This window comes from Eretmochelys imbricata, chromosome 1 (assembly GCF_965152235.1).
Source record: "Eretmochelys imbricata isolate rEreImb1 chromosome 1, rEreImb1.hap1, whole genome shotgun sequence".
NCBI lineage: Eukaryota > Metazoa > Chordata > Testudines > Cheloniidae > Eretmochelys > Eretmochelys imbricata.
The window spans coordinates 236,547,777-236,572,790 of NC_135572.1; the positions used below are offsets into that span (position 1 = coordinate 236,547,777).

The window sequence follows — 25,014 nt, forward strand, 5'->3', positions numbered from 1 at the left end:
TTTTTAAAATATATAATTATACTACACATCACTTTTTTTCTTTTGTAAGCCCACCTCTAGCTTGTGCTCATTTTCAGTTCTGTAAGAGCAGTCAAAGCATCTATTATAGAGTTCTCCACACAGCAGCCATTCAGTATAAGAGATTTACTATGCTTGCTTTAGCTGAGATGAAAAGTTATTTTCCCTTTTGTTCTTTCTGCATTACAGTGGGATTCTACAGTCTGTCTCCCCCAGAGCTAGGACAGTTATGTTTTAATCACTTCCAAATGCAAACAAAAGCCTGAGGTGCTTAATCCATTACGGATACAATTCTTATTGCAGCAGGGAAGAAGAGATTAAACATCCTTTTCTGTGGAGCCAAAAGGTATTAAACTATATGTCACTATTAGATTCCCTGGTTCATTTTCCCAGGGGCTTCCCTGCCCCGACTCTGCTTTTCACAACATTGATTTGTGAGCGTGTATGTGAGTGGAGTGGGAAAAATTAAGAAGAGGGATTAAAAATACTGTAGATGTATCCGCTTTTTAGAGAGGGGAAAGAAATCCTGAAAAGGTTTAGGATCAAAATTAAAGCTATAAAAGTCACTATTCAGTTTTTCCCTCTTTATTTAATGGTGATCTTAGATTGTAAGCCCTGTGGAGCACAGACTGTCTTGTTCTGGGTTTGTACAGAATCTAGCAAAATGGGGTCCTGGTCCCAGTTAGGGTTCTTAGGTGCTACCACAACTCAAATAATAAACAACAATAGTAATAGACAGCTTAGTGACCCATTAAAAGAATACAAAGCAAAGAGAAGATCAACCCATCACACTTTCATTAAGTCATTCAGGTACAATCACAGCATAATTCAATCCCCTCTCTGCCTCACAGTCTCACACCAAGTTCGTCCTCAGATTCCTTTCCAACTATGCCTTTCCAACTCCTGCTTTAAATTAAGCTTGTGAATGGTTAACGAATATTTACATTTATATATGGCTCTCCTCTCTGGAGTAGCCCCACAAGAATAAACACAAGGCTCTTTTTGGATGGTCCAGAGGAAACAGCCCCTAGTGGTTTCCAGGACATAGGGATCAGTTCTCCATTGCCCAAAGTGGGAGTAAAATCTTACCAGTCTGATTTGTAAGCAACTGTGCTGAGTAATGGTGAACCAGGCCCCGATCCTGCAATGTTACCCATGCATAGAGACCTTTGTGCCTATGAGGAGCACATTACAGTATCAGGGCTCAAGTCTTCATCCTTGCTCTAGTCAGATTTTGAGGGGAGGAGAATCTTGCTAATTTGTATTAATGACTCAAAAGATTCATACCTGACCACACCATAAGGGCTTCAAGTCTCACTAAATTCAATAGCAAAACTCCCACTGATTTCAACAGGATCAGGAACAGACCTTGCAGCAAACTAACAAGATTTTAAATCAAGTGTACTGCATTCCAGAGTGTGCTTGGTTCACTTATTCTGACCGCACTCGTTCAGTTTTGATTATTCATAGGACAGCCATGAACACCCTGTAGTACAGTTTGGAATAGCGGCACAAGACCAGTAGGGTTTTTGCAAGCACTGTTGCGTCTGAGGATTAACGCAGTGAGAATGAGTGAGATTCTACAACATATTCAATGGGAATAATATCACGTGTACTTACACACAGCTCCTCTCTAAAGATGGATTTGCAACTGGACAGGAAGCTGCAGTTATGTTTCTAAAGCGATGTCTGATAATACAATGATGGGTGTGTTGCAAGTACATACATAGGCTGCTGTGGTATTTCTTTGAAGCATGCATTCACTCCAGTGATGTAAAGATACCCTGACAAGAATGCATCAAAGCACACGTCCTTGCCTCCTTCATGGGATTACATAATCCGGATTTTTCTGACACATCTAAGCATTATTGCACTGTGGTTTCTATCCAAAGCAATATAAACCAAAAGCCTCGCACGCAGAGAGGCAAGTACAGGAAATGTAGTAAGAAAGTAGTAGGAGCATGAAAGCTTCTGGGAAGAAAGGATGCATTAGGGCAGGGGTTCTCAACCTTTCTCTTTCGGAGCCCCCCCCCAACATGCTATAAAAACTTCACAGTCCACCTGTGCCACAATAACTGGTTTTCTGCATATAAAAGCCAGGGCCGGCATTAGGGGGTAGCAAGCTGGGCAATTGCCTGGGGCCCCATGTCACTGGGGCCCCGGTGAAGTTACATTGCTCAGGCTTAGGCTTCAGCTTCAGCCGCGGGTGGTGGGACTCAGAGCCCCAGGCTTCAGTCCCATGCGATGGGGCTTCAGCTTTCTGCCCTGGGCCCCAGCAAGTCTAACACTGGTCCTGCTTTGTGGCCCCCCTGAAACCTGCTCACGCCCCCCCCCCGATCCCTGGTTGAGAACCACTGCATTAGGGTACAAACCTGCCAACACTTCTCTCTCTGCTCCAACCTTCACTCCGTTAACCTCAAAGCCCTAACCCTTAAACTGGCCCTTCTAAATGCTACACACTCTGGGTTAGACTCCTCCACCTCACACAGAGCATGAGTAAATGAGCACTGTGTGCGAAACTCGGGCTGCAGTGGGATGGAGTCTACAACCGTTATAGGACAGGCTGTGGGGCAACACTACAGATCCTGAGCTAGAACAACAGCTGCTGCCCCTCCACACACCTAGTGCAGATGCTCCCAGCTACTGGATATATGACAATCACAGATCCAGTCCCTCCTCTAGCACACAGGTAGATCAGAAGCTTCTATTCTCCCTGTCTCATAACACAAAAGCAAAGGGACATTCAATGAAATTGAAAGGAGGAAAATTCAAGACCAGCAAAAGAAAATAATGTTCACACAACACGTAATTATTCTGTGGAACTCATTGCCACAGGGGGTCATTGAGGCCAAGAATTCAAAAAGAGACTAGATATTTATATGGATACCAAGACCATCCAGAGTGAGCATAATAAACAACAAAATATAGTGGAAGGGATGTTAAACTTCAAGCTTTAGATCTTAACCGTAAGCCAATCTCTAGTTTTAAGAGACCAGAATGAGACACCTAAGGTGGGGGGCAGATTATGCCACCTCTGCCTACTGTGGGGTTCTTACATCTTCCTCTGAAGCATCTGGCTCTAGTCATCATAGAGGACAGCATGCTGGACAAGATGGACCTCAGGTCTACTCATTATGGCAATGCCGATAGTCCTATATTCTCAACGCTCCTCTCCACTTGGACCTAGCCTGGACCCACTCCCCCAGTGCGCAAATCTGAAGACCACCCTGCACAACCATTTCACCTTCCCCCTTCCTGGAACAGGAGCACTGCTGGGGCTCCACAACATAGAGCATGGGCCCTCCTCCACCATGGCAGAATTTCATACCCAGCGAAAAATCCTGTTCCTCCCCTACATTTCATCCATCTGCACTCCTTTCCTGTAACCCAAACTCACACCTTCCAAAACTGTTTTCCCTGCTATCACAGTGACAGGGAGCCCAGTCTCTCACATCATGAGGAATGGCATTGTGATCATTGCTAGATTCAAGCTGAATTCTGCCTCACTTCAGTATTTAAAGGGATGAAACTGTAGCCTTCATCTCCCCTCCCTTGGCATCCTCAGGCTCTCAGATGTCTGCCAACCTCTTCTCATATCTTCTTTGCTGTTGGCTTTACTTCCTAGCACTTGTACGTGACCTCAATATCCAGGACAGTTCATGAATTATTATCCCTTTACATAGATATATATCTCTGGTTTGCAAAGGATTACATATAGAGATCTAAAGATTTTTTCATGAAAGAAAAACAAGACAAGTATTTACTTCCTACCTTGATCAGTTCTTTGAACTTGGAGTCTTCTTTGGAGTTGGGATCAATCATGGTACGTTCCTCATTTTCCTCTGGCCATTGAGAAGGGAAATGTCTAGTTAGAGCCATGACATGAACACACTGTCGAGGATATTGCAGGAGCTATTATTTATAAAGTTGTCTGGAAGTTGATTAAGAAATGGCAAAGTCTAATCATCATACTAGTGAGGGAACATCAAGTGATCAAAGCATGGGGAATTCTTTAGAGATACACGGAAGGATTACACAGTATTAACTTCCCTAAAATAAGATTCAACTGGCCTTCATCAGATCACGCAGCACAGTGTGTGTCAGGCTGTATCAGCTAGTCTCCTATATAATGTAGGCTCCTTGGGGCAGGGCTATGTCTTTCTCCAGATGGACCAGAGCGCATTAGTGGCACCCAGCTAACAATGATGATCATTTTATCCTTTCCTCAGTTATTTAGTTTTCATTTTAAGCTACATCACTAGAATGCAGCATCCCAAAGAACCCAGTAAGCTCACTGCATTGTGCTCCCTGTAACAGGGGTGATGCTGGATTATGGGTCATCCTCCTTTCTCCTGCCTTTTCAAATTCCACTGTAGAATTTGCTAGCTAGCGAGGACTGAACTTAGTCTGCTGCAACTGCACATAATGCTGAGTCAATGTCGGGCAGCAATACCAAGAGTGAAACTGACAAAGATTTAGGTCAAATTCAGTTGTGCCTGGAGGAAAGTGCCCAGAGCAAGTTTAGCAGAGGTGCAATCTGCTCCATTGCTGTGGAGCTGAAGAGTGGAAAGGAGAGAAATATTTTCTCCTTCTACCACCAAGGAGCTGCCAGACCAACACAATTTGGGAAGGAGGGGAGAAGGAGAAGGGAAAAGACACAAAAAGGAGATAGAAACGGAACAGGGACACAGAACAGGAAAGTGGAGTGGAATGAGTGGAAGAGAACAAGGAAGACATACACATGGGAAGTAGAGTGGGGTGGGACAGTTAGAAGGCATCGAGGAGGTGGCTGGCTGCATCAGAACTGGGGACCCAGCTTAGTTCCTCAGTGTTAGCAACAGCTAAGAATACTGTAGCTAAAGCCATTGGCAAGGAAGCGTAGGGAGTGTCTTTCTACACAGTTTCTTGGGCCAACTGAAAGAACCATGCCAACAGGCTCTGGGGGAAGACCTATCTAGCTCTTCTGAGCTAGAGGAGGGTCTCCATAACACATGGGTGAAGGGAGGAGAGGCGAGACAGATAAAACAAGGAAGAGGAAAGAGAAGGGAGGGTGAAAGACAAAAAAATCCAAAGGAAGAGAGGAGACAAAGGAACAGAAGAGGGAGAGGGAGGAGTAAAGATTAATTTTAGAAAGATGATTGCATTTGAGGTTTTGTCCACTGAGCCAACACTTTGTTGAACTGGTAACAAATACATTCAAACAAAGGCTCCCCCTATGTCTTTCCCCACCATAACTGATGCATCAGATGAATGCATCTGCATACAACATTCTATCCTAGACGTGAATATTAAGAAGCAATGTTGTTACAGCCTGTTAAATTCTGGTGCTCCATTTCAACTAGCAAATTCAGCCCTCCCCACCTTTCCTCATTGTAATCTCCTTTGTTGCTGAAATGACAGTTGTGATTTAGTTTAGAACAGCTCCTATAAGTGGAAATGAAAGCACAGCTGCTACACTGCAACAGGAATGCAGCATCACAGCCTTGTTACATGATCCACTGCTCTGCAGCTAAAACAGAACTGGAGGGTTTAACTTTAGCTGTGCACATAGACATACAGGATGAAATCCAGACCCGCTGGAAGTCAATGGCAAAATTTCCATTGACTTCCACGGGCCAGAAGCCCATAGCATACACTTGCCTAAGATTTATGAGGCAGAAGCCTTTGATACATGAAACACATGCCTCACATCTCACTGTACCGTTTAAGAAGCCAGGCCTGCTTGAGTAGGTCTACTCTACAGCTGCGAGTGAGCCTACCTGCCCAGGCAGACTGACTTACGTTAGCTCCGCTCAAGCTAACATGCTAAAAACAGCAGCGTGGACACTGGCCCAGGCAGCAGCTCCACCCGACCCCCCGTGCTGCCACCTGACCTGGTCTACTCAGCCATTTTTAGCACTCTAGCTTGAGCAGAGCTAGCATGAATCCCTCTGCACAGGCTGGGAGGCTCTTTGCAGTGTGGACTTACCCTTTGTGTTGCCTTGATGTACACATGAATGGAAGATGGACAGAGATGCCAACACATTGTGGTACTATGTGGTCAACCACACAAACAATATTATGGTCACAAAAAGGAGTTTTGATAGCCACAGTGCCATGGACAGAGAGCCCTCTGACCTGCACCACTATTCAGGCACCAGAACACAACGACCCACTGTCCCAGTATTACAATTACACTGCTGTTAGTGATGAAGCTCTGCACTCACACTGGGTGGATATGAGAGACTGTACAATTGAGTGGGGTTTCCCTATACCTGCCCAGACATTTGAGCTCAGTTCTTTGCAGGGTCCACAATCTATTAAAAAACAATCAAACTGAACGTTGAAAACGTTTGCCAAATTTTCCACAAACCTAGGAAGAGCTTCTGATTCTGTAAGGTTTCCAGTTTCTTTTGGTTCTTTACTTCCTCTTGGCTACTGGGATGAGTCAAGCAGGCTAACGCTGAGGAAGTTACACCCAGCACACGCCCAGTCCATAAGGTTGCAAGCTGGAACTTTCAAAAGAGATCTCACCCATGTTTGTGCAACACCCACATTTCCTGTGTGGGGCCCTAATCTTTCGCAGCCTCTCCCTCCCACCTTTAATAGTTAACAGCGGAGGGAATTAGAGAAGCTCTTTTTGTTTCTTTTTATATAAAGGCCTTGTATCCCATCTCTGAAATGAGTCAATACCAGATGCAGCAGAAGGCAGCATTAGGTCCCCCGCCTTTATTCCATTATGGAATAACCTCTACAGAAGTTAGTTTTCTTCCCCATTCTGGTCAGTCAGTGCCTGGCTTATGCCCAGAAGAATGCAGGTTTGTCTCTCTGGTTTCCTTTGCCTATTTAATGTAACTGTGGGTTTTCCCATTATCCATATAAACAGTTACTCCTTTTTTCAACTGCTCAGAATTATTTACCTCAGTGACATCCTGTGCCAATGAGTTCCACAGGTTAAAATATATATAGATAGGAGGAAAACATTTCCTTTTATGATTTTAAACTTGTTGCTTTTTAATTTCAGTGTGCGCCTTCTTGTTCTCATACTATCAGAAAAGATAAATAGAAGCTCTCAATTTACCTCCTCTATTGCATTAATTATTTTATATACCTCTAGCATAGCTCCTCTTATTTGTCTCTTCTAAAAACTAAACATTTATCATCTTTTCAATCTCTCCCACCCTCTGTTCATTCTCCAGACCCATATTTAGTCCCCTTCTATTTTTTCTATATCATCATTTGTGAGATGGGATGACCAGAACCCAATATAGCATTCAAGGCTGGAATGTATTATCCATTTATTTAATACGTACTTCGGGAAAAAGAATGGTCTAGTGGCTAGGCCTAGAGACCTGGAGCTGTGACACCCATGTTCAATTCCCAGTTCTCACACTCCGTGTGAGTTTGGGCAAGTAACTGAGGCTATGTCTACACAATGGACCGCAAGGCTGTACTGCTGCAGCTGCACCACTATAAGGTCTTCCATGTAGCTGCTCTCTGCCAGCAGGAAAGAATTCTCCCACTGGCATAAAAAAATCACTCCCAACAAGCAGTGGAAGCTACATGGCACTGTCCACACTGTCAGTGAAACTTATGTTGGTCAGGGCTGTGTTTTTTTCACACCCCAACTGACAAAAGTTTTGCTGACCAAAGTGCTAGTAGAGACATACCCTTGTGTGCCTCAGTTCCCCATTAGTACAATGGGAATAACAGGAATTCCCTACCTCACAGGGGTGAGGTGAGGATAAATACATAGCCTTAGTCTCTCTGTGCCTCAGTTCCCCATTTGTACAATAGGATAACAGAACTTGCCTACTTCACAGGGGTGTTGTGAGGATAAATACATTGACGATTGTGAGGTGCTCAGATATTTTGGTGACGGGGCCAGGTAAGTATAACAAGATATATATTCAGAATTATATTCGGTCTAATTATTTACACTTCCTAGCATTTATTTGCTTTTTTGACCACTGCTACCCTATAAGCCAGGGATCGGCAACCTTTGGCACACGGCCCGTCAGGGAAATCCGCTGGCAAGCCGGGACGGTTTGTTTACCTGCGGCGTCTGCAGATTTGGCCAATCGCAGCTCTCACTGGCCGCGGTTCACCGTTCCAAGCCAATGGGGGCTGCAGGAAGCGGTGGCCAGCACATCCCTCAGCCCGCACCACTGCCTGCAGCCCCCATTGGCCTGGAGCACTGGGAGCTGCGTTTGGCCGAACTTGCGGACGCTACAGGTAAACAAACCGTGCAGGCCCACCAGCGGATTTCCCTGACGGGCCGCATGCCAAAGGTTGCCAATCCCTGCTATAAGCCAATGTTCCCATTGAGATGCCCACAATGACGCCAGGTTTTTTTTCTTGTTGATAGTTAATTTAGAAGCCAGCATGATGTGTGAGGATTTCAAATTATTCTTTCTGGTGTGCAAAACTTTGCACTGGTCAACACTGAATTTCATCTGCCATCATGCTGCCCAGTCATCTAGCTTAATTGGGTCCCTCTGGATTTCCTCAGAGTCTACTCTAATTGTAACTACCTTAAATACGCTATCTGCTCGTTTTTCCATCTCATTGCTCACCTCCTTTTTCAGATCATTAATGGAATACACTAAAAACATCAGACCTTGGCAAGAACCTTGGCACACCCCACCATGAAAACTTTTGGTATGTTGAAAATTGACCATTTGTTCCTACTCCATTTTCTGTCTCTTGACCAGAAACCACTGTATTCTGAACCACAACAGTACTTTTCATCTCATCCCAAGACTACTTAGGTCAGGTCTACACTACTGCGTAAATCCACCTCTTACCTCGCTCAGGGGCGTGAAAAAGACACCCCCCTGAGCGACACAAGACCTAAGCGCTGTCCACAGCGGCGCCACATTGGTGGGAGACGCTCTCCTGCAGACATAACGTCCGCCTCGCACAGAGGTGGAAAAATTATGCCGACAGGAGAGCACTCTGCCATCGGCATACAGCGTCTTCACCAGATGTGCTGGTGCACAGCAGCACTGGTGCAGCTGCGCCGATGTAGTGCTTCTAGTGTAGACCTGCCCTTGGTTTCCTTAATATGTGGCATTTTGCCAAAAACTTCTCGAAAGTTCAAATAAAATTATATTTATGGGCTCTTCTTTTATCCACTGTTTCACTGACATTCTCAAGTTCTAGTAGATTGGCATCCTTTACAGATGCTATGCTTGTCTGTCTTATCATATGATCATCTAGGTGTTTTATAATTCTATTTTTAATTACTGTTGCTTACAGTTTCTCTGGTACTGGAGTAAGGCTCAATGGTCTGTAATTCCTAGGATCACCACTAGCACCTTTGTTAAAGTTCGGTACAGTATGTGTTACTACACCAGGAACCTGGAGGGTGTAAGTGATATTAATGAGAGTTTCAATATTTATATGAGCACTTCAGCCAATTCATTCTTTCAGAAGTCTTGGAACACGACCCCTGGTGGCTTGTTGCTCTTTAATTTAGCTGTTTGTTCCAAGGCCTCCTCTTTTGATATGTCAATCTCTGACAGTGTCTCATCCTCATTACCTGAAAAGACTTTAGTTCCAGGTTAGGTATTTCCTCAATATCCTCTGTGATATGGAATGATGCAAAGAAATCAGTTAGTTTCTCCGCAATGCCCTTGTCTTCCTGATAGTCCAATTCTCTTGCTAGCTTCCTGGCTCTAACATACTTGAGTAGTGGACTCGCTGCTGTTCAAATTTTCTCTCAGTCCTTCTAATTTTTATTTTACATTTTACATACCATAGCTCATGCTCATTTCTATTGGCTTCAATTAACTTCAATGTTCAATACCTACGCACATACTGATCTCCATTAACACACACCCACTTATGCCTGTAGCATTAATACTGTACCTAATAGGGTATCTTCAGGGTGGATATCAATGGTGGTGGGAGACATTGGAGCGTTGATAGCATTTTTGCCCTCTTCCTGCAGGTCGCTCACTGAAGAGAAGAAAGGAAAAAGAAAAAAAGAAAAAAAACTTTTGTAAACGCAGAATTTTGTACATTTTACACAATTTTTAGCTACAGTGGGAGAATACATCCGGCAGGCCCATTTCAAAGCAAGTTTACAGCTTATGGAAATAAGAACCACAGCCGCTGTGGAATAGAATCAGAGAGTCAAAACATTTTGCCGTTTCATAAACAGCTGGTTAGCCTGGTGATTTAGCGGAAGTTATTTTGCAGGATCTCGAGCTTGCAGTAAAGACTAACTCAGAATTTCCATTTCCCACACTGGGAAGTGTTTAGAGCTCTGTGGACTCTCTCTCAGTCTGGAGTAAAGATTGTTCCTTTTGTGCACCTCATGGGGCTGCACATGAGACAGAAAGTGGAACTAAACACTAGTTCTTCTATGACGATAAGAATAATCTTTTCCACCTACGGTGACCAGATGTCCCGAATTTATAGGGACAATCCCGATTTTGGGGTCTTTTTCTTATATAGGCTCCTATTACCCCCTACCCGGTCCTGATTTTTCACACTTGATATCTGGTCACCCTATTTCCACCTGCAAGGATCACTATGTGCAACTATAATTAACAAAAAGCCTGAAAGAGCCCAAGGAAGACTTGAGAAACAGCAAAAGGGGTTTTAGTCCAACACTGGCACTGACATTATAAAGAGGCATAGTATGGGCTAGGGGATCAAGCATAAGACTGGAATCTTTGAACTCAAGCTGTAAACCCAAAGCTGCCACTGACCTCTCCGTAGGATCTTGGGGAAGTCGCTCAACTAGTCTGAGTCTCCATTCAGCCATTTCTAAAATGGATCTTTAGAGCAAGTTTCCAGGACTGTCACTCTGTATGCCCCTCTGAAGCCTAGAATGTCTGTTGAATCGGGGGAAGCGATGGAAATAGCAGCAAGCATGGCTGAAAGTTATTTTTGCCCAGAATACCACTGGGTTCACTTATGCCGGCATTCACGGTCTGTTACCATCCAGTTTTTAAGTTCTCAGCCATTTTGATTTTATGAATTACACCCATGTGACAGTAAGGCATGTATCTATGATACTCCAAGAGTCCTATTCCACTGCGATATCCGCAGTAACTCAACGAATCACCACCCTTTCTTTACAGCTAATTTTCGTTCAACAACAATTTCATTGGTTGTATGAGGGAGACTGAAGAGATGGTGGATTACTTGGCGCAGCTGTCACAGTTCCTCAAAACCACCCACACAACACCACAACCAGCACATATAATAACCCAAACATACATAACCCCTCATGGCAACACCATCCCCGCCCCCATCCCATTCACAACTCACACAAATCAACACGTCTCCCCACACAATCCTCCTACAAACAAATCAACACAACTGACCCACGAAATAATCCCAACTGTCTCTCTGAAGCCTAGAATGTCTGTTGAGTCAGTATGAACGGATGGAAATGGCTACAGGCATGGCTGAGAGCCCTTTTTGTTTAGCATATCACCAGGTTCAATCAGCACTGGGATGTTCAGCCATTTACAGCTTCTTTTAGTTTTTTTAAAAACACACAACTTTACAAATTACACTGCTGCAGCAGTATGGCCTTTCAGCTACTAATATTAACATACCTAACTCTCACCAGTGTTGGATGGAATAACTGTGCACAAGCACATTGTGTGTGCTATTAGTATCATCACACGTTATTAACGGATATTCACTTTAAAGCTCCTATGGATAACAAAATCAACCACTTATTTTAAGTTAAAGGAACAGATGGGTTTGAAATAAGACAAAAGCACTGTACAAGGAAACTATGTAGGCTACTGTAATCCACAGCAGCTCAGTGTGGTGCTCTGCTGATCTCTACTAGTGGCTGGGCCACATATAGAGATTGATGAGCCTGCTACCAGCCTTGGCTAACAGCTGGTTTACTTTAGCTCAAGAAGAGAAGGTTCATGCTACTAGATCCAGAGGCACCATGTTCAATCTCTGCTGACAACAACCCATTGCAGGGCCTGGTGCTACACCGTGGTTAGGGATGGATAAAGTCCAGGAAAAAATAAAAACCCACGATCAATCTTCACTCCCCCAGGTTGAAGCTTGGATAACTTTTGCTGCTGCTGACATGTTCAGTTTCACATCCTTCTGCACTGTATGGTCACGGTGAGGAGTGAAGGTGGAAATGCCAAAATATCATGAGAAAGCAGCTCTTGCAGTATTTCGGACCCATCTGAAGGCGGCAGTAGAATTAAGGTAGAATCCTTAGGATCTGGTCTCCCTAGGCTATCACGCTTTGAAGGAAGATCAGGAACCCAGGAGTGGAAAAAAGAATATCATCAAGAGCAGTGAGAGTCAGCAAAGGACTATTGGATAGGGGAGAGACAGGACTACGTAAGGGGGAAAATCTCAAAATTATGGTGGATCCTGGTCCTATTTATCCTTAATCTGCTTTTACCATGAAATGCTAGAAATCTCCTGTTCTCATGAGATTAACAGACCAAGAAAAAGTTAGAATACATTAGGGTGGTAGATAAGCTGCCACATTTATGGATGTTTCTCCCAACCTTTTTAGGTTTGCCTATTGTAACCCACACACCTCCTGGGTGTGGTGTTCTGTCCCATCGAGTGGCATTGAGACCACTGAGAGAGAGATTAATGAGTCTGCTCTACAGCCTTAACTAACAGCCATATGGCTTTCGTTTCATGCCTATAGCTCCAGAGGTCCCAGGTTCAATGCCACCTGCCAACAACTGGGGGTCTGTCGACGTTACAAGTGGAGGCTCGTCCGGGATTTCAACTGGGAAGTCTCTGAAGCTCGGGATGCACTTCCTCAGCTAGGGGAAGTATGTAACGCATACACCTTCTGGATGTGGTGTTCTGTCCCATTGAGTGGCAACGAAACCACTGAGAGAGAGATTAATGAGTCTGCTCTATAGCCTTAGCTAAGGGCCATATGGCTTTTAGCTCATGCAGTAGAGGCTCATGCATTAAGCTCCAGAAATCCCAGGTTTGATTCCACCTGCTGACGACTGCGGTTTGCCAGCATTACACTATCACCAGCTTCACATAGCATTGGCCACCAAGGAAGAGTGTGGTGGACAGGGATACAAAGACCTAGGTTCCAAGGCACAGTAAAAGCAGAACTTTAAGTTTGCAGATAACCAGTCCTTCTCCGACCTACCAAAAAAGAGCAACATCACTCCAGGAGTGACAAGAATGTTTTCATTGTCTGTGCAGGAGACTACACAGGAGGCCAAAGTCCTTGAGGCTCTTTTGGGGCAAAGCAAGGATTTCCATATAAACTGGGAAATAACCACAAGCTCAAAAGAGCAGTCCTTTCCTAGGGAAAAAGGCAATCTAAACCCCATCCATCTCCCATCAGGCAGTTCTTTAAAAATATATCCCTACTCCCCTTTCATGCAGTGAAATCAACCCATATACTCTAGCCATTTATATATATATTACACATGTCATAAAAAGTCCCATGTCACCACTCTCCACCTCCCCACCATACAGAAAGAGGATAACAGAGAATTAGAATGCTTGGGACACACACGTGATAATCTCCATGCAACATTTCACTGGCATCCAAAGAGAAGGCACTTAAAACCATTTATCACTTTTCCTAATGAGGATTTCAAGAGGTGAACTAGTTTCTGCTTTCTGGCAGACTATCAAGTATGTATAAATTTCCTGAATGCCACATGTTGTCCTTATGTCCCCAGAAGCAACAAATGCCAGATTCATACATTTTGAGAGCCTATGGATTAAGATCCATGTTAAAGTGACCTGCTAGAGTTAATATGCAACAAGAGTGTGTGCTGCCGGTAAGAAGGTACAGCTCACTTTTGGTATTGTATACTTCTTGCAAAAGGACAGGAGCAAAACTGCATCCTCTACTATATATGGAATGTGTTGTATATACTGTAGCTTTTTACTTATACATAGTTAATTTAAAAAAAGACACTAAAGACATCTGGATTTTATTAATTTTTTTCAAAATTCCCCTAAACAAGAAATCACAGAACTAAAAAGTCACATGCTAAATTGAGTGTCTTTTCATAGCATGGCATCCTCTCTATGTGCCCACTAAGGGCTCAATCCTGCAAAACCTTACTCCCTCAAATAGTCCTTATGCTGAGAAGTCAATGGAAATACACGTGCAAGTAGGAATACTCACAAATAAGGTTTTGCAGATCTGGAACATGGAGATTTTCAAGAGCTTCCCAAGAGATTTGGACACCCAAATCCCATTCAACCAAGTTGCCTTTGAAAATCCCAGTCTAAATTATTAACTCTTCATGGCAGAAGTTTTATCTTCATTATTAGTAGCATTTACATCATTACTGTAGCACCCAAAATATCCCATCAGGACCAGTGCCTCCCTGCCCTGAATGTTAGGGAAAGATAGATGATGAGACAGTCATTGCCCTGGAGAACAAATATATTTTAAAGTACCTCACACCCACTGTGCGCTAAATAAATACTCAAGATGCTTTCAGAAAGCTACATTTAAACAAGATAGTCTTTTGAAGAGACTTGGAAGGATTACATTTTTTAATCAGTAAATGTCAGCAAACGTCATCTTCACCATACATACATACACACACACACACACACACACACACACAGAAAAAGTATTTCCATCACTAATCATCAAAATTTACAGAACAGCAAAGTCAGAAAAATGCTATTTGAGAACTTATTATGGTTTGATTTAAGGACATTTACCTTGCATGTTTTTGGCATCTGATGTTGTATCAGGTTATAAAGCTTAACATTTGGAATCCTATCTGCCGCCATTAAAGCATTATTGTCTGGCCTCCCCCCATAATTTCCCACAACTATGACAACTGAAATTGAAAAAAATGTTTTAAAATAATCATTGCTATTATCCATCGAAATTGTCCAGAAAAATAAAATTCTGCCAAGCCTACTTTTAAAATGCAGCTAAATTGCTTTTATTCCCCCAGGAGTTTGATTCAAAAAGGAAGCTCTCTGATCAGAGTAGATAAGGAAGGAGATATTTTTAAAATGCAAGAAATACATTTTGAAATCAGAACAAAGTAAAGTATTTTTAGCAAATAAAATCTCCTCCTTTCCACAACACCACTTCTATGCTAAGGGCTCAAAAACAGATAAAGAAAAAGTTAAAGGTGGAAATAAATACAGTCATGCATTAGGCACCCAGTGCCCACCTCACACACAGTTGAAGAAACATGTTTGGTCTTGAAATCCAATTTGCTGGGCTGAATTCCACAAGAGCAGAAGGTTCTGTCCTATTTCTGAAGGAAGTGCCTAGTCAGAGCAAAGTGCTGCCATTTCAATAAAGCAAATTCTAAGAGACAGTCCCGCCGGCAGAGCCTCACTTACAGAAAGCCAGAAGCTCACAGCAAGATCTCTGCTCCACACAGGTAGCTTACAAACCTTAGAGTTTTGTGCATGACAAATCCTTTCGCGTACCTCCTTTTTTGCGTTTTTTACAAAGCAGCCCTGCCATTTTGGCTCCCTACAGTATGCGATGGTCTGGAGCGTACCTCTGCAGTGCAGTGTGGGCAGTGCAAACATTAAAGGCAGAGTGGCAGCTGGACAGGGACTGACATGCCTGGCCAGTCAAACTTGGGTTAATTTGGTCATGGTGACTTGGGAAGAGAGAACAAGGCAGCAGCAGTTATGTGGAGGGGAGAGTAGGGGGAGAAAAAATACTTTGCTTCGTAGCATGAAATTCAAGAAGGATGAACTCCCAGCATGAAATTTGCAACATACCTCACGTTCTGTAAAGAGAGACAAAGAAGCCATAAGTCCATCGCGGTCAGCTCGAGGCAACAGCTGACACACAATTTTTAAAGGTTGCACTTAGCCCACAAGAAGTCCCCGGTTAGTCATCTTTGCCCATTAGCCAGGGCACAGTCACATTCCCCTACCATTAAGCAATCACAATAGCTTATCAAAGAGAATACTGAAGTGCAGAGAGGAATAAGAGGTTCAAAAGGCACTGATCACTTATGCAGATAGTCAGAGACACCTAATAGCAGGTCTTATTTCATCATCTTCCATTCCCCGTGTGGCTATGTTTGCTCTGAGGTTTAAGCTTCAGGTTTATCATAATATTCCACATGCCAGAGTTTCTGAAAATAAGAAACTGTCCCATGAAAGCAAATAAAAATGAAGCTGCAAAGTTCAGATCAGGATTATTCACAATTCTAGTGCACATGCCTGTGTGAACATTCATTTGCTGGGGTACTCTCAACATGGTGAACTCTGAAGTGTATTCACAGGGTTTTTTGGTAACAATTCTGCATCACCACTTTCCCCTTCACACCAATAGTCCGTTAATGAGATACAGAAATGAAGCAGGAGGGGAAAAATAACTTACAACACACACACAAAAGAGACCAAGACAACTCACAAACACACAATGGAGACAGCAACAAAAACAAATTATTCAAGATTGAAAAATGTATCCATGTCTGGGAAGAACCCAACAGATGTTTTAATAAAGGCTCACAAAAGTTATGCAAAAAAATTAGTCTAACTGAGACAAGTTTCACACGTCTCCAGATAACAGAAGCTATCTCCACACTGAAAAGGGCTTCCCAGGGTAGCTACTGTATACCAAAAGAGCTATACCAGCAAACCCCCCTTGTGGAAAAGCACCTTATACTGGCAAAAAAGGGGTTGCCTTTTAACCAGTATAGCTTATACCAGCTCCTCAAATGGAATAAGCTCTATTGGCAAAAGCATTTTTTTGGCAGTAAAACTGCATCTACACTACACTAGGATTTTTGTTGGCATAGCTAAGTGATTTTCCCCCCACACTCCTACCAGACTCAGCTATGCCGGTAAAACATTCTAGTATAGACCAGCCCTCAGGCAGAAGGGGGGAAAGCTAATTTGCTTCTTCTAAGGGCATGGCGACACTTGCAGATGTAGAGCGCTGAGAGTTAAACCAGCCCTCAGAGAGCGCAGTAGGGAAAGCGCTGCCGTGTGTTCACACTGACAGCTGCAAGAGCACTGGTGTGGCCACATTTGCAGCGGCATTGGGAGAGATCCATTATGGGCAGCTGTCCCACAGAGCACCTCTTCCCATTCTGGCGCTGTGGCTTGTGGGAAGGGGGCGGGGGGAGGCATTCTGGGTCCTGTCCCAAAGCCCTGTGATGCATCGCTTCGCATCCCAGCAATCCCTGTGCTTCCATTCACATTTGGCGCCGTCTTTCAATGGTTTTTGTACTGCGCGCTTTGTCTTCCCTTTCGGTCTGCCAGAATGGAACCCGAAGTGCTGAGGAATATGCTGATAAGTCTCGCCAGCACATCACGTTTGGCAGTCGAGTTACTCCTTAAGCTACAAACTGACAGTGAGGAGTCCGACGACGATGTCGACCCGCATAACACATACATCAACAACATCCCCACGGTTATATCACATGCTGTACCAACGTTTGTGAAGGGAAGGGTGAACGATTCACTCAGGCATGGACCTCAGAGGTTCAACACCTGGAGGCTGAATTTGAACAGCCAGAGAGCAGGGCTATTAGAGGGGCCCAGCGCAGGGCTGCAAGGATTAGGGATGCCTTGAGGGAGCAATTTGAGGCTGAAAGCCACCAGTAATGTTTGGTGCCTGCACGGGAGTGAAGTGCAGTGGTTCCAATGTTAGTAGGAATCTGTGTTTCCTATGTATGATACACTGACTTGCAGTGCTTGTTTCTTTCCTGGGCTAAGGTATCTTCTACTTTATGCAATAATAAAGAATGTTTTCAAAGCCAAAAAATCCATTTATTGAAAAGAAACACAACTGCTTGGGAAACAGAAAGGGCAAGGGGGTGGGGTGGGGAACGGTACAATCAGAGATTTGCGTATCATACTGTTATCATTTTCCTGTTATCATACTCAGCCTTCCCATCTGGAGTGCTGTGCAATGAGTGCTGCACTTCTGGCTGGCTAAAATGCATGGTGATGGGGGTTGAGTGGGTTGGAGGTGACATGGGGGCACAAGGGAAAGAGTTTTGGGACAAGGGCTGCGAGGGGGGGTGGGGGGGGGCAGAAGTGCGCCACCTGCATGGCTATGAGCGCCTGTATCGAGCCCGCTTGGGGCTCCATGATGCTGAACAGCCGCTCCGGGCTTTGGTGCCGGCGATCCGCATTCTGCTGGCGGACCCTCCTTTCTCTCTCCCGCCACTCCTGCAGTTTTTGATTTTCATTAAGGGACTGCTGCGTGACTTCATGCAGCATGTCCTCTTTGCTTCTACGTGGCCCCTTTCGAATTCCTTGGAGTCTTTCGGCCGGTGATGACATGAACGGCTGAGATCTCAAGGTTGCATCTGTAAAGGCAAAATGCAACACTTAACAGAGGCAGCGCTGTTCACACCAGACAGATCAATGATTTGGCCGTACTTAAAGTAGACAAGCACAGTCTACACAATAGCAGAAATTGCCTGTCCCAAAGCAAGCGCACATAACCCACAGGAGCCCCAAAATGGTGAGTAAGCACAGGGGCCAGGGGGACTGATTGTTTCACGGCTGTACTGTCCTCTGGGTTTCTGTGCCTTGGGGAGAACTAACAGCTGCAGGGGCCCCCTATACTGAACTCTGTCCCCACATTTTCCACAGGAGTTTGTCCTGGAAGATATCTCGCTGCTGAGAGTGACCTAGGAAGCAAGGGAGGGTCTTGTACTACAATGCAGCTTCCACCCCAGCCCATATGCAGCTTGCCTGTGTGCAGCAATGGTCCCCCCACCCCTCATGGCACAGTGGCACGGACATGTTAGCCTTACAGGACTAGGAGTACCGTAGCTCTCCCAAGGAACCTGTGCAAGTGCATTGCCCAGCTTCTGCATGAGACCTTTGAAGAGATCACTGAGGCCAATTACCGCAATGTGAGAGAGCACATCAACGCCCTATTCCGCATTTAGGCATGCATGCAGCCCTAACCCTCCTAGCCCCAAGAGCCCGCACTGAACAACTTCCTTCCCAAAATAAAAGCCGCTTACCAGGAACCTCCTCTGGTGTTTGTCCTTCCCCAAGCACCAGCCGCTGCAACTGGCTACCTTCCTCCTGGCTTGAAAACAGCTCTGGCTGCATGCATCTCTGGATGCTGGGCTGTCTCCTCTCCTCCGCAGCACCCTCACTCCCGCTTTCCTCCTCCTCCTCCTGCCTTGTTGAACTGGACTCTGAAGTGTCCATGGTACTCGGAGTGGAGGTGGGGTCGCCCCCAAGTATTGGGTCCAGCTCTTTGTAGAAACGGCAGGTCGCGGGGGCAGCATCGGAGCGGCTATTTGCCTCGTGGGCTTTGTGGTAGGCATTCCGCAGCTCCTTCACTTTAATCCTGCACTGCAGTGCGTCCCGGTCATGGCCCCTTTCCATCGTGTCCCTTGATATTTGCCCAAAGGTATCGTAATTCCTGCAGCTGGGACTGGACAGCTTCTCCCCCGCCCCAAACACTGATGGGACACTTTTGAGGCCGATCAGAGCGCACTAACAGACCAGGGCATCCACACTGGTGCCGCGGCACTCCAGCTGGGGCGCATCAAGCGTTATGCTTCTCGTCGAGGTGGAGTACCAGGAGCACTCCAGATGCGGAGTCCGGGCACTCTACGTGCCTTGCCAGTGTGGACGCATTATGAGTTAGAGTGCCAGGGGCTGCTTTAATGCGTTGTAACTCACAACTGTAGTCATGCCCTGAGTCACAAGGATTGGTCTCACTCCTGATTCACATCTGGTCTGTAGTATTGTGAGGGACTCTGCTAAACAGTTATAGCCCCAGAGTCAAATTTTCAAAAGCCTGTGACTTAGAAGCCTAGGGCCTGGTCTAGAAAAGTTATACAAGTATAACTTTGCAGATTAGGTGTGAGAATTTTTATTGATATAATTATACCGACATAAGCCCTGGTACAGACTGGTATAATTGTGCCTTATACTGGAGGAGGGGCGGGGGGGAGGTTGGTGCTCTAACTCTATTAGTTAATGTAGCAAAACTTTCTAGGAGACAAGCCCTAAGTCCTATTTGCAAACGTGATTTAGAAGCCTACATTCCACTGACAGTCAATGGGACCTAGGTGCCTAAGAATTCTACCCTAAGTCTCATTGACAGTCAGTGGGGGTGTAGACTCCTAAATGCCTATCTCATTTTGAAAACAGGACATAGGCACTTTTGAAAAACGTACTTCCATTTTTGCAATCAGATCCTTGTGGGCAGACCTACTGGGGTTCCCCATGGACATGGGGACGAGGGTTGCCAACCCTACAGGATTGGCCTGGAGTCTCCTGGAATTGACATCGATCTCCCAGTGACTACTGAAAGCAATCCGGGAGATTTTAATAGGATATTTTAAGAAAATGGCATTACGTCGGGTGGGGGGGGGGAGGGGGAGAGAGGAAGAATCTCCTGCAATAGCTTCAGTCAGAGTTGGCAACACTAATGGGGTCCCATCTGTGTGGATCCAGTTGCAGGATCGGGGCTTATGCTTGTTCCAGTGTCTGGCCATTAGTTGGCCAAAACACAAACACACACACACTCTTCTTTGGGAAAAAACATTTTTGAAGTATTGCCAACCCCCAAACATACTAAAATCATGATCTAGGCCCCACCCCAAAATAATGAGATTTTAATAAATCCAGAGTTCATTGCCTTCTCACTTCTGTGTCTTTTTGCTACACTCCAGTCATGTTTTCAGGCTCTTCTCTGCAATCAGAGAACAAAAAGGGTTTTTTGTAAAATAATGAAATAAATAATTAGTAAAAGAAATGAAAGCTGAGATTTTCCTGTAATCCCCTGAAGAATAATGTGAGTGGGGTAAGGTCATGAGGCTTGCAATAAATCACCTGAGCTGACAACAATGAGATAACTCAAATTGTTTAGCTCTAGGATCCCTATTCTAGCCCAATGCCCAGTAATATAGCGAGTTAGGTGCTCAGTACAACACAACAAAAAAAAAGGGAAATCAAAGGTAGCAGAAAAGCAACAGTGAGAAGTCTTCAACCCCAGTTATGTGTTTTAGGACTCACCGAGACCTACACCTGTTCCATTCTGAACTTATTACGGCTTTAAAGATCAGTGCCCTGAATTGGACTACACTCTCATGCTGTTGTCATGGGCATTCAGTCAGCAGCAACACCCTCCCCTCCTTTCTTTGGCATGTACTGTGCCTCTTCTCAGGCACCACGAGTCATGAGACAAGGAAAATTAAACAACACAGCCTGGGATTTGAAAAGGGAAATAGGAGACACATATATCAGCCTCCCATGATACACGTCCTGTGAGATTTCCATGGAAAGTGCAGAGGCGGTCGTTCAAAACCCGGGACATCATCCTTGTAAATCAAACAGTGGTTTACAGAATCCCCTTTACTTGTGCACTGCCTGAACAGAGCCCAATCCTCCCTCCCACAACTGACACGGACTTGTGCCTTACCTCTCCAGTAGTTCCACTGAAATCAGAGTGAGGTACAACTATCTCAATGCAAGTAAGAGTGGCAGAATTTAGCCCTTACATTTTAATCTCTTCACAGCAGGGACCTCACTACTATCATGCACTTACACTGGCACTACTGAAATAGTAAAAAAACAATAAAGAATCATTAAGTGACCAGTGGGTTTGTCACACACCATGGAAGCTGCCCCAAATCATCCAGGCAACAGAGCATTCTCTGGCCTATGGGATTCTCACCGTGGCACAGGACCATAAACCACCCCTCTCTCAATCCCAGTGACGGGGCCATGGCTAGGGTATCCATAGGCTCTAACAAGCCTCAGATACCATAACAGGCCCTGGTGATCATTGACAGCCAACACTATTTAGTTGTGCTGACTGACCTGGCCTTATCTACTTAAACTAATATACTGCCTGGACTGTATAGCCACATGTCACGCTGTACAGTTTATACCCACAATAGTAAGTTGGGCTGTTAAAGGCACTTTGGTTCCAAATATCCGGCTGCTTCGGTGCATGGGAATGCAGACAACTGCACAGAATGAAAGGGACCAGTAGCAAGAAAGTGAAAGCTCCAATGAGATTTTCAAGCATTTCTCAAGAGGCATGAAAGTGAATTTTAAACTCAGCTTGAACCCAGACAAAAAAAAAAAAACAAAAAAAGGAATTCCAATTAGGCAAATTCCACTACCCATAAAGGTAAGAACAATTTGATTTCAACATGAGGTACTTGCTTATCTGCTTCCTCAATAACGTCAGCATAATTAACACGGTGTTAGTGTTTTAGGATACAATGCAGGCCACCTTTAACTCACCACGATTAATGTTCTTGTTATAAAGGGCAATCACTAACTCTCAACTCTTAAAAAACAAAATAGAGTGATAACTAATTAATTTTAACTACAGTTATTTCTGACCCAAGGATTGAACCTCACCCAATAGAAAAGCAACAGCTGTCACAATGCTGATCATGGCACTTTGGACACACAGCACCTTCCACTTAGTTCATATGGTTGGTTAATTTCATCCTCTATTTCACTTGTTCAAAATTTCCAAATTGTGCGTGTAAAAAAGTAACACTGACACTGACAGCTTTTAGGGAAAAAATTGGTCTTGTGGTTAAACCACAGGTCTGGAAACCAGGAGATCCTGTGGGGTCCTATGCCTGGCTACATCACATACAAATTAACTGAGCACATCACTTCACCTCTCTGCCTCAAAGAAAGTGCGAATGTGATGCCTATGTACACATGCTAACACTGTGTGGCTCATTGTCCCCCTCTAGTGGCCAAGGATACACAGAAATTGACAAGCCTACTACTGCATTACTGATGTGTTAATGTTTGCAAAATCTGATGAAATCTTTGGATAAAAAGTGAGAGAGCAGTGCAAAATATTCATCAGTTAGGGATGCAAAACTAGCAACAATACTAGGCAGTTACTTCAATCAAAGTGATAGGAACTGACCTGATCACATTCATAGAAAGGGAAAGTGTTAGGAATTACATCCAAAACAGAAGTACTTTAATAAAAGGAAATGACTAGTAAGCCTGAATAGGCAGACAATACACACACTCACAGTAACCACATAAGCCAACAGACTCACAGTGCCATTTATACACAAGGAGGTCAGAAAGAAGGCAAATGCAAAACAACTGCTTTTGAGAAAGAGAGGTCTGATCACACTTCTTTTTTTAGCTCAGAGAAGTGGGTCACATTGGCTTCTATGGGCTTGTGCTAAATTGACAGTGACAGTCCCATCAGAGACTGGCGGGCAGTGAACAAAAGGTCTCCCTTATTTCCCCCTAAAAGGATTTTTTTAAAAAACACTCACATCAGATAGAAGCCATACATTCTGGATCAGGATTGGCTGAAAATTTTCCATCAAAACAGTCTTTCAGTGGAAAATTATGTTTGACAAAACAAAATTTTCCACAAAACGTGTTTGTTTTCCACGGAATATTTCAATTTTTCACCAAAATCTTTTGGTTTTTGAGTTTTCAGCAAAAACAGAACATTTCCATGGAAAAATTTAAGAAAAATCTTTTTTTTTCTCCTATTGTTGTTGAAAACTGCCATAGAAAAAAAAAATAATTCAGACGAGCTGTATTCAGGGTGTAATGCTATAACATTCAGTACGATTGTAATGTGACAGAGCCCCAAAGGATACATCTACACGACAATAAACCACCTGTGGGTTACCCATGTCAGCTGACTCAGACTGCGGAGCTATACAGCTGCACCGTAGCCATTTGGGCTTGGGCTGGGACTACCCCAGAGCCCACTTATGATGGGAAATGGAAGAACCATGCACTGTTTGGGGCCTGCATATGTTTTTCCTTTGCAATGTAGTTATGCAGCTGTTTTTTTTCCTATAGTTAAAATGCCCACTGACCCACTGTATCAAAGAAACAGGACCGCAGGACAGATGAATGAAGTCTCAAAATTGATTTTTGTGTTTAGCCCATAAACAAATATCTCCATACCCTTAAATAAAAGCATGTGTCCAACTCTATTCCCTGACAGAATCCGCTTTTAAGGATTCAGCAGTTATGAGTCCTTTTAAATATAACAAAAAGATATTAAACTTGTTACCTGAACTAAGCAGAATGGGACCAGGACAACTAAGAAGATATTGCTGAAATGAACACTGTTCTGGTCCTTATGTAGCTATGGGGCTTAATGAGGATCAGCATGTGGATAACAATTAGAGAAAGAAAACGTGTGCCTATTTAAATACAGGGGCTCAAATTCCATGTTACAGGCTCTACTTGGCCATTGATCACTATTTTTTTGTTTTGTTTTGTGTGTGTCAGCGGTCATTTCGACTATAGAAAAGAAACAGCCACTGACCTACATTGCAAAAGAAAAGCATACATAGGTCCCTAACAGTGAATGGTTCTTCCCTAACTCAAGAGGAGAGAGAAACAAGAGTCCCCCTCATTTAGATAAAGTCATCAGAGATCAACAATCCCAGCTCCTTCATTTATAATATATTTAACTCTCTCCATATATCATGGCAGTTTGCCTGCTTTGTTACTTGTCACAATTAAGTCGCCTGCATGGCAGTTGATCTTTTTTGTTCTTCTGCACTTTGGAACAGAAAGTTATTCAACTCAAGCTTGACAAAGGAACAAGAGAACATGGGTCAGGAATGTCCTACTAACATCCTGTATTAATTGTTCTGTGACGTGGGACCTTCCTCCTTTGTTTCCTGCTTCTTATCTCCACCTCTTCCCCAGTTTTGAATGCATGCCACCTAGAGAGGAGGTGATTACTTAAGGATAACTGATAACTAGCCATCTTCTCCACTAGCTTATTCACTGCTACCTAGTAAGTAGGGAACTCTCCCAAGCAAATGAAGGCCATCCATTTCTAGAATTTGAACATTTTAAAAGGAAAAAAATGTTTGTACAGCACCTAGCACAATGGGGTGAGGATCCATGAGTGGGACTCCTAGGCACTACCACAATACAAATAATAAAGCTTCTATCCTTCAAGATGTGAACTGAATGGATTCAATGAAGTATCTTCCTGAGCCTGCAAAAGGATTGCTTCAGTCCATGAGTTTGCACCCTTGCTCAGTTAAAGTTCTGCCATAAAAAGAAGGGATTTTCCACTCATTAAACAAGGATTTGTTG

General features: G+C 44.0%; 1 protein-coding gene across 3 annotated transcripts in view; it reads right to left on the bottom strand.

Annotated features, from left to right (window-relative positions):
* The window catches only part of PARVB (parvin beta), a 98,030-nt gene that overhangs the window by 51,535 nt on the left and 21,481 nt on the right, over nt 1–25,014 (bottom strand). For all 3 annotated transcript variants that reach the window (XM_077825785.1, XM_077825803.1, XM_077825794.1), the window contains exons 2-3: nt 9,871–9,960; nt 3,790–3,860 (exon numbers count right to left, since the gene is read on the bottom strand). In XM_077825785.1, the coding sequence (XP_077681911.1) occupies nt 3,790–3,860; nt 9,871–9,960 (161 nt within the window). The remainder of the gene's footprint in view (nt 1–3,789; nt 3,861–9,870; nt 9,961–25,014) is intronic.